This window comes from Pristis pectinata, chromosome 5 (assembly GCF_009764475.1).
Source record: "Pristis pectinata isolate sPriPec2 chromosome 5, sPriPec2.1.pri, whole genome shotgun sequence".
NCBI classification, from domain to species: domain Eukaryota; kingdom Metazoa; phylum Chordata; class Chondrichthyes; order Rhinopristiformes; family Pristidae; genus Pristis; species Pristis pectinata.
This window is the reverse complement of record NC_067409.1, coordinates 82,571,274-82,587,903: the sequence shown is the minus strand read 5'-3', so window position 1 is coordinate 82,587,903 and position 16,630 is coordinate 82,571,274. Positions and strand designations below refer to the sequence as shown.

Below are 16,630 nucleotides of genomic sequence, written 5' to 3'. Positions count from 1 at the left end.
ATAGACAGTTCAGTGATCATCTATTTACATTTAATTTGCCTGATATACCCCACTTGAACATTAACCTACTGTCATAAACAAGTGGCACTCTTCATATAACCCTTCTCCCATGTGCATTCGCTACACCTTCACAAAATAGCAACAGCAGTTATTTGTTTCTGTATGAATAGCAAGCCATCTGGAATAGAGGTCAAATATGTCCACAAACCAGCAACAGGGAGCAATTAATATTAAAAATCATCATACTTCCCATCTGGATAAACAGTTGTGATACCATTGTTTAGAGATCACACACTTATGTACACATGCAACACTGCAATTTACTTATGGATAAATGACCCATGACTGATATTGTCCAGGCCCCCATGAGGGATAGGCATTTGATCAAACCACCAGAGTGCTATTAGAGGCAGTGGAAAACTACATCACCCCATGAGCCAGCAGCTTCGGAGAGGAGGCAGAATTAAAGTTATATCTATGTCTTTTAAGGCAGTACTCACTTCTGCATAGCAAATGCAAGATTATGATCAACTTAATTCAGCTATTTTAAGCATATTCCAAAAATAAAAAAAATACTAGCAGGATTCTGTTATTTAATATATAAAGGTTACAATATAAGGAAGCTTGCATGTACTCACTTTGTGTGGAAGTCACGTAGAGGGGAATATTCCACAGTGCCATCAGAAATTGTCTTGTGGAATTAGAAGACTACAATAAAATTCCCTATATAGTTTGATGCTCATTCCCTGTATTCAAAAGACAAGCCATTTTGCAAAGTTTTCTCCTCTAAATCACTCCTTAAGTTTTATGTCGATGATCAAACACATGGCACATCTGTGCACAGCTGTATCAAGTTTTGTTCCGTTACAATACTATAAAGCAATTGATGTTGTGTCTTTTCATTATGCTGTGGTCCAGCAAAAGAAACATACAATTATCTTGAGTTGCATGGGTGCTGGACAAATCAGATATAATTAAACATAATAATAAATCAGCACCAGCACACACACAACATACTGCACTACTTTCGCCAAGAACTGAGGCCCTAATTAAATTAAACTGGTTTCAACGGGCAGGTCATGTCATTACCACGCCAGACACTTGACTTCTGAAACAGACATTAATTGAGCTCCGTCACAGGAAGAGATTAAATCTTTTCTTCCTCATAATGATGTTTTCAAAACCTCCTTGGCAAAGTGCAACATCCCAACAGATTCCCGGAAATCCCTGGCCCAGGACCCTTCAAAATGGAGGAGCAGCATTTAGGATGGCACAGAGAACCTTAAGTCCATGTGTTGGGAGCACATAAAAGCCCAGCAGAAACTGTGGAGGGACCTTGCCAGTTACCAGACTTTGGGAGAATTTGGAGAGTCAACAAGAAGCATAATCTTACTTGGCCTTGAGTTTAGCAATCTATCCATTGCATTTACACTTGTCTATAAAAATAGACTAGCCCTCACAAGAACAAAAATCGCACCTTCACACCAAAACTTTAGTTCAAAGCTCTGCAGTATGCAACATGATTAATGGTAGATTATTAAACAACTAATAGTAGATGAAGATTTCATGAACACCCAGTCCTCAGTGATGATGGGGAATCCAGTGTGTGCTAAAGAAAAGGTTAAAGTATTTCTAACCAACTACAATCAAAAACTTGGGCAGACGATCCACCTTGGCCTGCTCCCAAGGTCCTCGCCATCACCAAAGTCGGTCCTCAGCCAATTTGATACACAAGATATTAGGACACATGGCTGCAGCTTGACACCATCCTGGCTGCAGTACTAAAGGTCTGTACCCCAAACAGACTGTTCCAAGTACAGCTGCAATACCGGTATCTACCTGAATAGAAAATTATTCAGCCACGGCCTGGCCACAGAGTACAACTAATCCAATCAATCCCACAGTGTCTACAATCATCATCAGCAACTGATAGAAACTGGTATTGGTTTATTATTGTCACTTGTACCGAGGTACAGTGAAAAACTTGTCTTGCATACTGATTGTACAGGTCAATTCATTACACAGTGCAGTTACATTGAGTTAGTACAGAGTGCATTGAAGTAGTACAGGTAAAAACAACAACAGTACAGAGTAAAGTGTCACAGCTACAGAGGAAGTGCAGTGCAGGTAGACAATAAGGTGCAAGGTCATAACAAGGTAGATTGTGAGGTCAGAGTCCATCTCATCGTATAAGGGAACCGTTCAATAGTCTTATCACAGTGAGATAGAAGTGCTATCAAACTGCACTTAAATAATCTGCTCACCAATTTTTAGTTTGGGTTGTGTTCAGATCATTCAATACTGAGTCTCATTATAGCACTCTGCAAAAGAATTGAATCCCAAAAATGACCACCCATTGCAGCTGGACAGCAATTGGGTGTGGCATTGACCAATTTTACAAGAGCACTTTGACAATGAGAGCCCAGGGAATGACTCTTCACTGGCTGGAATCTTAACTTGTGCAAAGAAAGATGGTTGTAGGCCAGTCATCTCAGCTACAGGGTATCGGTGCACATGTTTCTGAGGTAATATCCCATGTTCAACCACTTACAGCTGATTCATCACTGATCTTCCTCCAACAAAAGTTAGAAGTAGGGATGTTTGTTGATAGGTGAATAGTTCAGTTCCATTCACAACTCATCAGGTAATGAAGGATACTTGTACACAGCAAGACTCCAATAATATCCAGGCTTTGTGATAATAAGTGGCATGTAACATTTGTTCCACCTCTGCTAGGCAGTGACCAACCCCAACAAGGAGATTAACCACAACCCCTTGACTTTAAACAGCATTATCCTCAGCACCATCATCAGAGGGGTTACCATCAACTACAAAGCTAACTGGATGTCACATCAACACTGCAGCTATAAAAGCAGATCAGAGACCAGGTAGTTTGTGGCAAGCAAATCGCCTTCTAACTTCTCAAACTCTTTCTATAATCTACCTGGTACAAATTAGAGACATGATGTAATACTCATTTGCCTGGATAAGTGCAGCTTTGATGATACTCAAGAGCTTGAGTTCATCCAGGTAACACAGCACATTTCATCAGAAACCCATCACCACCTTACAAGTTAAACCACTGCACCACCAATCCAACATGGACACAGTGTGTAGGATTTGCAAGTTATGGAGAAGCAATTTGCCAAAGCCTTTTCAACAGCACCTCGAAACACTAAAACACTGCCACTTAGAAATGATAAGGGTAGGGGGTGCATAGGAACAAACAATTGCAAGTCAAAGTAAGAATGGTCTATAGCACCATTACTTCATCATCAAAATCTTGGAAATCACAAACAGAAACAGCACCGTAGGAGTTCTCTGCGCTACAAGAAGTCCAAAGTGCCAGCTCAGCACCACCTTCTCACGAGCATTTCAGGATGGATAATAAATACATGCCTTACTAGCAACCTACACCTCCTATCAATAACAGGGAAACACCACACCCGGTCTACCGTATTGGATGACTGGTTAATTAAGATGCAAGAGTCATAGTCATATCATTGATAGCAAGAGTCATGGTCATACCATTGATAGCAAAACCAAAGAAGCCCCACACCATCAGCCTGTAACAGGATCTGTTCTTATTTCCTTTCTTTCTGGTTACCCATTTCCCCTAGTTTTCACTCCCAACAATTGACACCATCAATTAATTAAGTTTATTTTGCTCTCTTTTTTTGCTGGAGAGAAAATCATTGCATTTTCTGTACATTTTAAAAGTATAGTACATTAAATTCTTTACCTGATCAATAACGTTTCCAAGCCAGCTGCCCAGCTCACACTGATGTTTTCCAAACTCTGAAATCAACCTAATCAATGCTGAGGTGGAGAACCAGTTTTCACAGGCCCTTCTGTAATCAGGATAAGCCAACATAATATGTCACCTAACATGGGTGCCAGACATTTAAATCCAACCCACATTGGGAGCAGCAACCACTGAACTGTGATGGGTCAGGCAACCAGATGACAATGGTCGATGGGTGTTTCCACATATCCCTGCCCCAACGAATTACTGCCACACGCCACAACAGACTAAATCTGCCTCTAGGCAATTTTACTTTATTGCATAGATCCACATTTGCTTTGGCTTCATCTGCAAAAGAAACCCATCTTAGAACTCACAGGAGGATTATCAAACAAGAAATTGATGTAGTGGCACTCAGGCAGACAACCAAAATGTTGGTCAAAATAAGAAATGCAGGGGTGTTTTGGGAGAGAAGGGAATTCCACAGTTTAGAGCTTGGCAGCTGAAGACATGGGACCCCAAATTTGGACTGATTAAAGTTGGCAATGATACAGAGGCAGGAATTAGGGGACTGCAGATATTAGAAGACTATAATGCTGGCAGAGATCACAGAGATAGGGAGGTGTGAGATTGTGGTCAAATCTGAACACAAGGCATTAGCATTTTAACAGTAAACCAGCACGGGTAAACAAATACAGAAGTGAGTTAGGGTGTCAGCGGTGCTTACGATGGCCTCAAATTTAAGGAGAATAGGCCAGACACACTTTGGAATAACCAAGGCCAGAAGTAAGGAGCTGTTTCAGCAGTGGATAAACTGAGCGAAAGGTGAAGTTGAGTGTCATTTCAGAGGTAGAAATTCACGATCCTCTTGATGGCACAGATTATAAATTCTAAGAGTCAACAAGGGAGAAAATATGAAACCAAAATTCAAATAGTCTGGTTCAGTTTCCAACAATTACCAGCGAGTGTGTGGAGAGAATGGAATTTGTGACTTGGACTGAGGACAACAGTTTTAGCGTTCCTAATATTCAATTGAAGGACATTTCTTCTCACCCTACAGTGGATCTCAGATGGCAACTTCACTTACTTATTGTGAGATAGGAGGCCATATGCCTCTATGGGTCCATAATGGTCCCCTGGAGAGCAACCCCATTAATCTCATTCCTCCTTGCTTCCCTGTACCCCCAATCACATTCATTGACTCCCTTTCAATTCTTTTGTCACCCTACAATCAAGGATAATTTACAGTGGACAGTTAACCTATCAGCACATCTCTGGAGTGTGGGAGGAAGCTGGAGCACTGGCCAAAATCCATGTTGGTCGTGAGGCAAATGTGCAAACTCACACAGACAGCACTGGAGGTTAGGATCAAATCATCGGAGGTTAGGATCAAATCATCAGAGCTACGATGCAGCAGCACCACTGCTGTGCCACAGGGACAGTAAAGGGGTCAAGAGAGGTAGCGGGCAGGTGTTAGCAGCAGGGATATGGAAAAGATTCCATACCTTTGGAGGATATGGACTAGAAATAAGAGTTGCCCAAGAATTAATGTTTGGCAAACACGAGTTAAACTGCAAGCACGAAAGAGAAGCTGGTGACTCACTGGCTACCAATGGATAGATAAGAATCAAACCCAGCAACTGCTGCTCCGATCAGTGGGATGGTAGTGGAGAGGCTTTAAAAAGGAGTTTGGCAGTGACTGTACAGTCGAAATATCATCCTCAATGCGAGCTGCCCTCTGGACAGCTGTGGTGGTCACCCACCTTTTTGCTGACTGTGGATCTGCTAAGAGGGTGTGGAGAAGGGTGCAAGGGTCCTTGTCTCGGTTCATCCCCAGCAGCTGCTCTGATCTACGGGCTGTTTCCAGGGTCACACACAGAGACGGATATCAAGCGCTGCTGGTACATCATCAGCTCGGTGAAAGGTGCCCTTTGGTCTGCCTGAAACCGTTTGGTCTTCCAGCGCAGTGAGATATCCATAAGGGAATGCTGCCGACTGGCACATTCCAGGCTGTGGGAGTACGTGCTGGGGGATGCACTGAAGCTTGGCGCACCCAACGCAAAGGCTCTGTGGGGAAGGACCACAGTCCAGGCTCCTTCCGCAACCGCACATGGAGGGGCTGAGTCGGGTGAGGAAGCCCTCACTGAAAAGGGTGCATCACCCCAGGGGGCACATGAGTGGCAAAGGGGCTATGTTTTTTAAAAAAATGTCAACGCTACTGAATGTATTGACTAAATGATACTAAGAATGTAAAGTGTTTTTACACTGTTTTTTCTTTTTTTATATATATCTTATTATGAATAAAGTTTATTTTTGAAATGAAAAGCTAGCTTGGCAGTGAATTTTCAATTCAGGAGCACAACTGACACAGTCGGCTGTATACTGGCCTTTTGCTAACTACCCAGTGAATTTTCACGCTCATTCTACCCACCTTGTACACTTTGGGAACATGGGCATGAATGAGGTGGTGAAATGGTATCTCCACCTCTTCACTTTGCATCAAGCTCCAATGGTAATGTGAATCTACGTTGATACATTGTAACTATTGGAGGAGACAGACACAAAATTCAAGACTTTGACATTTAGCAACAAACTTAAGTTCAGTCCTACTCAGGTTTCTTTCTGAAGTTAGTTTAAATAACAAAAGGATCTGAAAAATTTGAGCGAATAGCTATTTATTTCTACTTGAGAAAAGAGGGACAGCATTCTCTCACAAATTCGCTTTTTCAGATGAATGGGTTAAAAAGAGCAAGTCTGCATTTATTTGACATGATTTTTAACTTGCTAGTATAACAAATTACTTTACAGTGATAGAACACTTTGGAAACACAGCTCCTTCCCCCCAACCCCCCCAAAATAAGGAAATATAGAAGCTATCTTACATAATATAATTCATAAACAGACAAAATGACATTCAGGATGGACGAAGGACCCAGTTTCTAAATTTCTGTAATGAGCTTCCAGTAAGTCCTTGGAAGTGGATGTCAACAACCCTGTGTAGGAGTTGGGACTGATACTCATTTGCTGTACTTCATTAAACTAACAAGCTCCAGATTTCAGTACACATCAATGCCGTTGTGTTGACCAAGCAACAATCCAACTATTAGGCACATGATGTATGTGCTGTGGCTTCTGCTGGTGTCTCCTTGTTGCCAAAGATTCCTTAGCAACTCTCACTTTAAGCAGATTTAGTGGCAACACTGCAAAACAGGCAGAGAAAAACAACATTTTCTGGCAACCCCATTTCACTGCAACAATGAGAACCTTTGTTGCCAAAAGTAAAATTGCTCTTGTGACTGAACTCTAGACTTCTAGTTAAACTATTATGCAATAGTAGTTCAAAACTAGGTGGAGGCAGAGGTGGTGGAGACATTTTCCCCATTTCAAAATCTTAGTGATCAACGGAAACAGAAGGCCATTCAGAGTCTTCAACCTATTCAGTCAGAGAATTAGACGAGTTAATATTTAACACTTAATTTACTTGTTTTTTTACCCCATGTCAACAAGAAGCCATTGCCCTCATTCACTAGAGTTCCAGTTGATGGTGCCTAATAGACTTCTGGGTTTGAATATTCCCCATTTCTATTAGTTCTTGTGTCGATAAAGTGCTTCCTAATGGCTTCTCTCTAATGTTATGTTCTCTCATTCTGGATTCCCAGACCATGGAAAATAGTTTCCCAACCAGATCAAGTTCTTCTACCATTTCAAACAACTCATAGATTATCATAAAGTCATACGCCACAGAAATAGGCCCTTTGGCTCAACTGGTCCATGCTTACCAAGATTCCCATCTAAGCTAGTCCCATTTGCCAACGATTGGCCCATAATCTTTTAAACCTTTCCTATCCATGTACCTGTCCAACTGTGTCAATCACCCCTCCATTTGGATGTCTTCCATAATTCACTTCCTTATAGTGGAGTTGTAAACACACATGCTTTACAACAGCTGTACTTTCATGTTAGATGCTGTTCTAGTTTCTTTTGCATAACTTTTCACTGCTGGTGCTGATTTCTGGGTAAAGCTGAGATCTTTGCTGATGGTTTGAGCCAAGGTATGTGAACTCTGAAACAGAGCCTGCAGAGTACAGTCATCAGTATTTATTTTGGGAGGTTATTAGGTTCCCAGTTCACAAACTGGCAGAAAGTCATGCCAAGTTAATAGATCAGCTATGATCAGACTGAATGGCAGACCAAAAACAAAGGGTGGACTGGCCTACCCTTGCTTTACCTTGTGTAATTAGAACATTACAGCACAGTACAGGCCCTTCGGCCAATGATGTTGTGCCAACATTTTATCCTGCTCTAGGATCTATCTAACCCCTTCTTCCAATGTAGCCCTCCATTTCTCTATCATTCACGTGCCTATCTAAAAGTTTCTTAAATGTCCCTAATGCATCTGCCTCCATCACCTCTGCCGGCAGTGCACTGCACACACCCACCACTCTCTGTGTAAAAAAAAACTTACCTCTGAAATCCCCCCTCTGACATTCCTTCCTCCAATCACCTTAAAGTTATGCCCCTCATGTTAGCCATTTTCGCCCTGGGAAAGAGTCTCTGACTGTTCACTCAATCTATGCCTCTTATCATCTTGTACACCTCTATTAAGTCACCTCTCATCCTCTTTCGCTCCAAAGAGAAAAGTCCTAGCTCACTCAACCTATCCTCATAAGACATGCTCTCCAATCCAGGCAGCATCCTGGTAAATCTCCTCTGCACCCTCTCTAAAGCTTCCACATCCTTCCTATAATGAGGCGACCAGAACTGAACACAATATTCCAAGCAAGGTCTAACCAGAGTTTAGAGCTACAGCATCACCTCACGGCTCTTGAACTCATTACCCCGACTAATGAAGGCCAACACACCATACGCTTTCTTAACAACCCTATCAACCTGCGTGGCCACCTTGAGGGATCTATGGACGTGGACCCCAAGATCCCTCTATTCCTCCACACTGCTAAGAGTTCTGCCATCAACCCTGTATTCTGCCTTCAAATTTGATCTTCCAAAGTGAATCACTTCATACTTTTCCAGGTTGAACTTCATCTGCCACTTCTCAGCCCAGCTCTACATCCTATCAACGTCCTGTTGTAACCTACAGTAACCTTCTACACTATCCACAATACCACCAACCTCTGTCAGCAGCAAACTTACTAAACCACCCTTCTACTTCCTCATCCAAGTCATTTATAAAAATCATAAAGAGCAGGGGTCCCAGAACAGATCCCAGCGGAACACCACTGGTCACCGACCTCCAGGCAGAATACACTCCATCTACAACCACCCTCTCTCTTCTATGGGTGAGCCAATTCTGAATCACACAGCCAAGTTTCCCTGGATCCCATGCCTCCTGACTTTCTGAATGAGCCTTCCATGAGGAACCTTATTAAATGCCTTACTAAAATCCATGTACACCACATCCACTGCTCTACCTTCATCAATGTGCTTTGTCACATCCTTAAAGAATTCAATCAGGCTCATGAGGCACGACCTGCCCCTCACAAAGCCATGCTGACTGTCTATGCATGACCTATGCTTCTTCAAATGCCCATAAATCCTGTCTCTAAGAATCTTTTCTAGTAATTTGCCCACCATTGAAGTAAGACTCACTGGCGTGTAATTCCCAGGGTTATCCCTACTTCCTTTCTTGAACAAAGGAACAACATTTGCCACTCTCCAATCATCTGGCACTACTGTGGCCAGTGAAGACTCAAAGATCATTGCCAAAGGCGCAGCAAATTATAAGGTGTATTGCAGTGCACTGCCCAGAGGAATCCACGTCACCTCCATCACAGCTTAACCTGTGAAACCCCGGTATAATTTTGGTGAATCTGCACAGCACAAGCTGGAAAACTAATGCTGATCTGTTGCCCCAAAATGCACATTGTACTCCAAGATGTATTTCACTGTATGTTTCGATGTACCTGTGACTAATAAAGATATCTGATCTCATCTTAAAATGGATCAGACAAAGATCCTGTCTATTTGAAGTGCAATTTCCTCCTGTTGACACCTTGGAATAGTGGTGAAATACCATTAGCCTTTTTATTGATGATTTTGTGCCTGTCCACTAACCCTTACAGTCCTGATGCAGGGTTTCGACCTGAAATGTCAACAATTCCTTTCCCTTCTTAGATGCTGCTCGACCCGCAGAGTTCCTCCAGCAGATTGTTTTGTTTTGCAATGCAATAAACAGTTCTTTTTACAGTTAGTGCAAATAACATTTTCTCATTCTACTTGAGAGGGTCATTTCTTCACCTGCCACCTCACATCTGTCTGTGGGCACACATACCAGTGGCTCAGTGGCAATTATCCATTCCACCTGGCTCCCTTATCACCCATTTCTTCCCAGGTCAGTGCAGAATCCTTCCGCAATTCTTTTGAATTCCAGCTGTGTTTTGCGAATTGGGCTCCTGCCAGGCAAGATCTCCAAGCGCATAATGCCTTAGGGGATTCTAATATTACTCACTGTGTGGCCATGTCCCAGCCATCTCAGGTGGCATTGGCTCATTATGGCATACATGTCCTTGAACTTCAGTATTTGGCATCTTGACATTGCAGTTCATGTTCAACATATGACAATTAATCTTTATGTCCCTCTTTTTATGTTGCCCATGATCCACATGCATAGATCAGAGCTTTAGATAGTTGCAATGTCCTGTCAGCTGCTGTTGCAACTCCTGACTTCCCAAAAGTGGCTGTGCATTTCTGATAATAATATCAAGTGGGAGATTCTCACTTGAGAAGGTGAGCCAAGATGTGTAAACTTTGGAACAGTCTCAGCATTACGAATAATTGATTTTTATCTTCAGGAGGTGATTATTTCTTCAGTCATAAAGTTAACTCTCTCTGCCAAGGGAAATAGAGCATAGCTGCCATCTCCCCACTATCAAATAACATGGTGGTTTTGTAAAGGAAGCATCTTTCGTATGCCCACCAACCAGCAAACACCATGGGATACCAGCACTTGGAACACTCCAGCTTCGGCACGTCTATTTGAGCTCCATTATCAACTACTTGTGCTTTGCACACTCAAATATCTTGGTTCAGATCCCAAAGTGAGTACTCAATTGACATTTCCTGCGTAAGGAGGACATGGAGCTGTGTAACTACAGTGGTACAGCTTTCAATGATCTGGGTGGGGAAGGAGTTCGTATAGTGCAAACCATACAACTTATTGCATAACTCACGGTTCAACAGGTTTTGTTTTCATGAGCCAAGAGCCAACAAGCAATTTGCACAGTGATGAAAACAAGCAGAACTAGGCAAAGGCAATACTTCCTCTCTCTTCCCACCTCCATCCTCCCAAAGAGCTAAATGAACTCTGTACAGCAGTTTTGGTGCATGTATGCACACGCACGCACACAATACCTTGAGAAACCATCCCTTGAGTATATAACGCTGCATTTTTAAATGCTATTTTTTTTATCAAGTCTCAAAATCAAATAATTTTGACAACATGTTTCATTAACCTGAGCAGTTCAATTAATGCTTGCAAATCATCCCATGTTTGGGCTGTGCCTATTTCTCACTGGTAATTTCAACATATTACCTCCCTATACTCATCACTGATTGCTCAGACACAAAACACAAGACTTTACAGTTCCCCATTAGATAATTTTTGACTGTCAGTCAAACAGCTTTTCTCCCCCACCCCAACATTCTATGATTTTTAAGAGCCAATAAACCAAAGCACCCAACTCGTGTCAGGTGATACGTTTAGGGGTAGGACATTTACGGTAAATGGTAGGAAACCAAGAGAACAGAGAGGCCTAGGGGTACAAGTCTATTATTTCCCAAAAGTGCAACCACAAGTCGACAGGGTGGTGAAGAAGGTAGATGGCATGGTTGCCTTCATAGGTCAGGGCATAGAATATAAGAACTAGGACATTATGCTGCAACTTTATGAAACACTGGTTAGGTTACACTTGGAGTATCGTGTGCAGTTCTGGTCACCACACTAAAGGAAGGATGTGGTAGAGGTGGAGTGCACGCAGAGTAGATTCACCAGAATGTCGCCTGCATTGGAAGACTTTAGTTATGGGGCGAGATTGGATAGGCTAGGCTGGGATTATTTTCTCTGGAGTGAAGGAGGCGGAGGGGTGACCTGATAGAGGCATAGATAGGGTAGATAGTCAAAATCATTTTCCCCCCCACAGTAAGGGTATCAAACACATGAGGACATAGGATTAAGGTGAAAGGAAGGAGTTTTTAAAAGGGCAACTGACAGGCAAGTTTTTTGCTTATACATATATCTAGAACACACTGTCAGAGGTGGTGGTAGAATCAGATACAATTACTATGTTTAAGAGCCATTTAGACATGCACTTAAATAGGAAAGGCATAGAAGAAATGGTCATAATGCGGGCAAACGGGATTAATGTATATGGGCAAAAAGGTTGGCATGGACATGGTAGGCTGAATGGCCCAAAATCACTGCTCCGCGACATTCAAAGTGGAAGAAAAATAATTCCAAAGCTCCACTGATATTTTATCTCCAGAGTGGCCCTTACAGTTCCATCCAAGTTAATGTTCAACTAGAGACACTGGCCAATTCTGGAGGGCTGGAATGCCCATGTTCACACCAGGGTCTCTGACACCCGTCTAAGTGGGGCAGTTGGCAAACTAACTGCTGGTCTCAATTATTTTGAGGAAGGAGGGTTGGTGAAGGCAGCGCGATGAGAAAAGAAAATCAGTGAAGGAAGAAACAACAAACGTCAGTGTTGCTGCAGGAACATACTTCAGCTCTGCAAGCAAGGAGCTTAAGCAGCCAGATCTACATCCAATTAGTGCTAGTAACAAATAATATTCCGATTCCTATGCTTGCCGCAGCACCATCAACATTCACTTGGAATTCCAACATATTAAGGAAAGCTCCCGACCAAATCAAGCTGTAGCCCATTTACAGCGGTGTTCAATTTAAGATTAAAAAACACAGGAAGGAGATGGGAGGGGGTGGAGGTTGTTATGGTGGGTGGCAACGCAGATTTGCCAACATGATACCAAGACTAAAAGGGTTAAATTATGATGACAGGTTGCATAGAGTAAACATGTGTTCCCCTGAGAAGAGTAAGAGGTCAAGTAAAAGAAGTGATTAAGACGACGGAAAGATTCGAAAAAGTAAGATTAGAACAAAGTCCATAAACTTAAAATTAGAGGCAGTTATATCAGAATGCTTCACAAAAAAAAATCTGAAACCTCACTCCTCCAAAAAGTTGCTGAGGATAACTCAAGTGAAGATTTCACAGCTGAGAATGACAGATTTTTGTTAAGCGAGAAAATTAAGGGGTACAGAAGCCAGGCATACGTTATTAAGGTTCATGTCACTAATGATCTAACCGAAAGGTGGTGCATGCTCATTGGGTGTACAGACTCCTCCAGTTAGTGTGGTCCAAAACTTTGTTCCATATCAGGAAGGCAAGTGAAGAAACAATTCTCATTTATGAACAAACTGCGCACCTGCAGAAACTTTTAGTTGATACAAACTTGCCCCAAAGGAGCTCTAAAATAGGAGGCCACGCACACATACAAAAAACAAAATCACCCCTCCCAAAAAACGTGGAGCCATTTTCTTGGAGAAATCTCCCCACATCCGCCCACCCCCACCCTCCCCAAAGGAAACAGAGAAGAAGCCATTCTTCTAAAAGACTGACCCCAGTGCTTTCATTGAGCCAGGAGCAAGGAGCAATAGAGGCTTTAAGACTGTGTCCATTTTATTAAAAATTAATTTCAATGCTAAACTAGAATAGGCAGGAAGAGTCCAATGTTCTAGTTCCTGCTCTCTAATGTATTCCAATAGCAGTGTCGTGCAAATGTACAATAGTGACTTTCAGGGTTTTTATTTGTTTGTAAGCAAATACCCAAGGAGTCCAACACAAAACTCCTCTAACAGCACCTCCTGTAGAAATAGTTTGGGCACCAAGTCAATGTTAAAATTGCATCGATAAAAAAATGTGGTGGAATATATTGAATGACTGTTACTGGAAGGCTGCCAATGGAAAGTGGGCTCATTAAAATCACAAGCATATGACTAGTAGACAGCTTTTAGGAATTCAAGAGAAAAAAAACACAAAAGCAAAAAGGTTAGAAATATTGGATAAAAGAACTGCCCTCTGAGGGCCTTTTAAAATTAACATTTAAACAAACATAGACCATGAAAATGAAACCTACCCATTCTCCAGAAGAGTCATACACACAACTTCCCTCACTCCAGGGTTAGTGGCTTTTTCGGTTGAGCAGCTCTGCAGATTCCAGCTGGCCATCCTCAGGACCCGCTCGCCATCCCTCAGCCCGCTGAAGACCTCCACATTTGGCCGGGTCGAGATGATCTGAGTCGGGCCACCTGGTGGGAGATCCAGATCCTCGCTCTGCAAGCTGAGCGAGGTAGGGCTGGGGCGAGGCTTGGCAGCGAAATCGATCCCACCGTTGCCGGTGTGGGTGGACGTGGGCCGCGACCGCTCCACACAAATGCGAGGCCGCACACGCTCCAGAAGCGATAGGCTGAAGGAGGTCACCCTCACCAGGTCGTCAATGGTCTCGAAGGGTCCGCGCTCCTTCCGGTAACTCACAATGTTGCGTGCAACCTCGTCGCTGATCCCCCGCACGCTCATCAGCTGTGCCACTGTGGCGAGGTTGACATTGACCCTGCTGGTGGAGGAGAGGGTTTCGGAATAGGGATCCTTGCGCGTCGAGCTGGGGGAATGCTGAGCAGAACCAACACTCTTACTGCTTGCCACACAGATCTCCAGTTTAACCTGCTCCAGTTTGGCAGCACCAATCCCACTCACCAGTGCCAAGTCCTCCACCTTCTTAAACCCACCAATGCACTCCCGATATTCCACAATATTTTGTGCCACCATTCGGTTGACCCCAGGAAGGGTCATCAGTTCCTCCTCGGTGGCCGTGTTGATGTTTAGCCGCTCCTGGTTCACTAAGACGTTGCTGAAGTTGCATGCCGCACTGAACTTGCGATTCTGTCCAATCTCCAGAGGGTCTTTGGGAATTGAACGGTGGCATCCTAAATTCCCCCCCATCATTGGTCAGACATGAGCACCAGCGGTCTGAAAGGATCATTCACACTCTCTCTCTCTACGCTGCAGTTAGTAGCGGCTCTCACTGTAGCTTGCGATTGAAGAGTCACATTTGTCTCTGTCTACCCACTTGAGACTCTTTCAGACTGGAAGAAACTACTGTCCTATAGTTACCCGAGCAGCTTGTTCAGGCACCAGCTAACCACAGGACACATGGGGCTTCCTCAAGACAGTTAGTGGTCTCTTTTTCATGTTCCCCTTCCTCCACCGCAGTATGCTTGTGCTTCAATAAGCTGCCTATGTCCTTGTTTCGTTACTGCTGAATCCAGAGATGTAAAGCAGGCACTCTGCCAGGTCTGCTGTCAAATCACTGTGCAGCATTAGCAACAGTCGTGAGCACACATCATTGAGTGGGAGGGCCCAGTTCCTGCAGCTGACAAATCACAATACCTCCAGGCCAAGTCACATGGTGTCAGATCTGGTTACAGACAGCTTGGAGTGCAGATTCTCACAAATAAATGATTGAAGCTATGCAGTTAAAAAGCAGAGAGTTTCCACACAATACTTCAACCACTCTGGCTAAATGCATTTATTCAAACCTCAACCAGTGACGAAGAGTCAAAATGCGAAACGTCTCTCTTCCCAAGATGATGAATACTTGTATTTCCACTCAAACTGGAAGCTGGTATTTATTTGTTGTTTCAGGAGCTGGGCAGTTTCTTAGTGTCTGCAGAAAGAGATAGGAGCCAGTTAATGTCCTGCAGCCAGAGTACAATTGCAAACTCATTGAAATTTAATCTGGGTTACAAATGGGATTAATCGCATGAAGGTTCTCTTTACACCAACAATCACAGACCTGAGGAAATTTTCTTTCAAACCTCCTATTTTGGAAATTCACTCCATCAACTGTTAAGTTTCTTGAAAGATAACAAAGGCTCAAGCTCAGCTCAAGATCATTTAAACCGCAGCTTTTTGGTCAAGTCTGCAAATACTTAAACCATAAGAATTTGAAATGACAGATCTTTATTTTTGGCTATCAACAAATTAGGGCAAGAAGCCACTGGCCAAAACATTTTTAGCAATAATGTTTTGTACTTAATATTGGCTAAGGGACTAAGGATGAATGCACTGCACCAAAACACAAAGTGAGTTCAAAATGGTCAAAGAATTTAACAGCATAACAGAGCCACTTCCTAAAAGACTGTGGAGGCAAAGGGACGGTCGATCTTTCAGGTCGAGACTTTTCATGCAGTCCTGAAATGTCAACCATCCCTCTGCCTTCACAGATGCTGTTCGACCCGCTGAGTTCCTCCAGCAGTTTGTTTTCTGCTCCAGGTTCCAGCATCTGCAGTCTCTTGCGTCTCCGCTCACTCAAAGTGCTTGTTTAAAGACGTGAGCTAGGAGTTCGCAAGTGGAATGTCATAATTTAACAGAACTCATTGCAATTCAGTTTACAATCAGGCATGAATTGAAGAACAGTAGAAGGCTGCTGCGAACATGGCAGCTTTTCCTTACACAGTGCTTACATTTTCCAGAAGGGAGGGCAGGGATCTCAGGAAGCGTGTGACTAAGTGGAGCGGATTCCTTCTTACAGTAAAACGTGCACATCATTGTTCAAAAATAGTAAATAATGACAGCATGGTAAACACACATGCAAAAATAATTCTAAACACTTGATGATTGTTACAGGAATTGCCATCAACCAAATCCAGTGCCAAGTTCTTTAAGCCAATGTGTGAACATAATTTCAGACATGCTGATGGGAGTGGACTTGCATTGGCAATACTTTTTTGTACTACAAGGGAACTACAGCAGCCTCTTGTTTGATTCTTGTTATTACCTTTAGTCTCACCAAGTC

General features: G+C 43.0%; 1 protein-coding gene across 1 annotated transcript in view; it reads right to left on the bottom strand.

The window, feature by feature from the left end:
- eepd1 (endonuclease/exonuclease/phosphatase family domain containing 1) overlaps positions 1-16,630 on the bottom strand; it is a 117,412-nt gene that overhangs the window by 55,184 nt on the left and 45,598 nt on the right. The window contains exon 2 of the mRNA XM_052016289.1: positions 13,913-15,499. Within this exon, the coding sequence (XP_051872249.1) occupies positions 13,913-14,778 (866 nt within the window). The 5' untranslated portion in view covers positions 14,779-15,499. The remainder of the gene's footprint in view (positions 1-13,912; positions 15,500-16,630) is intronic.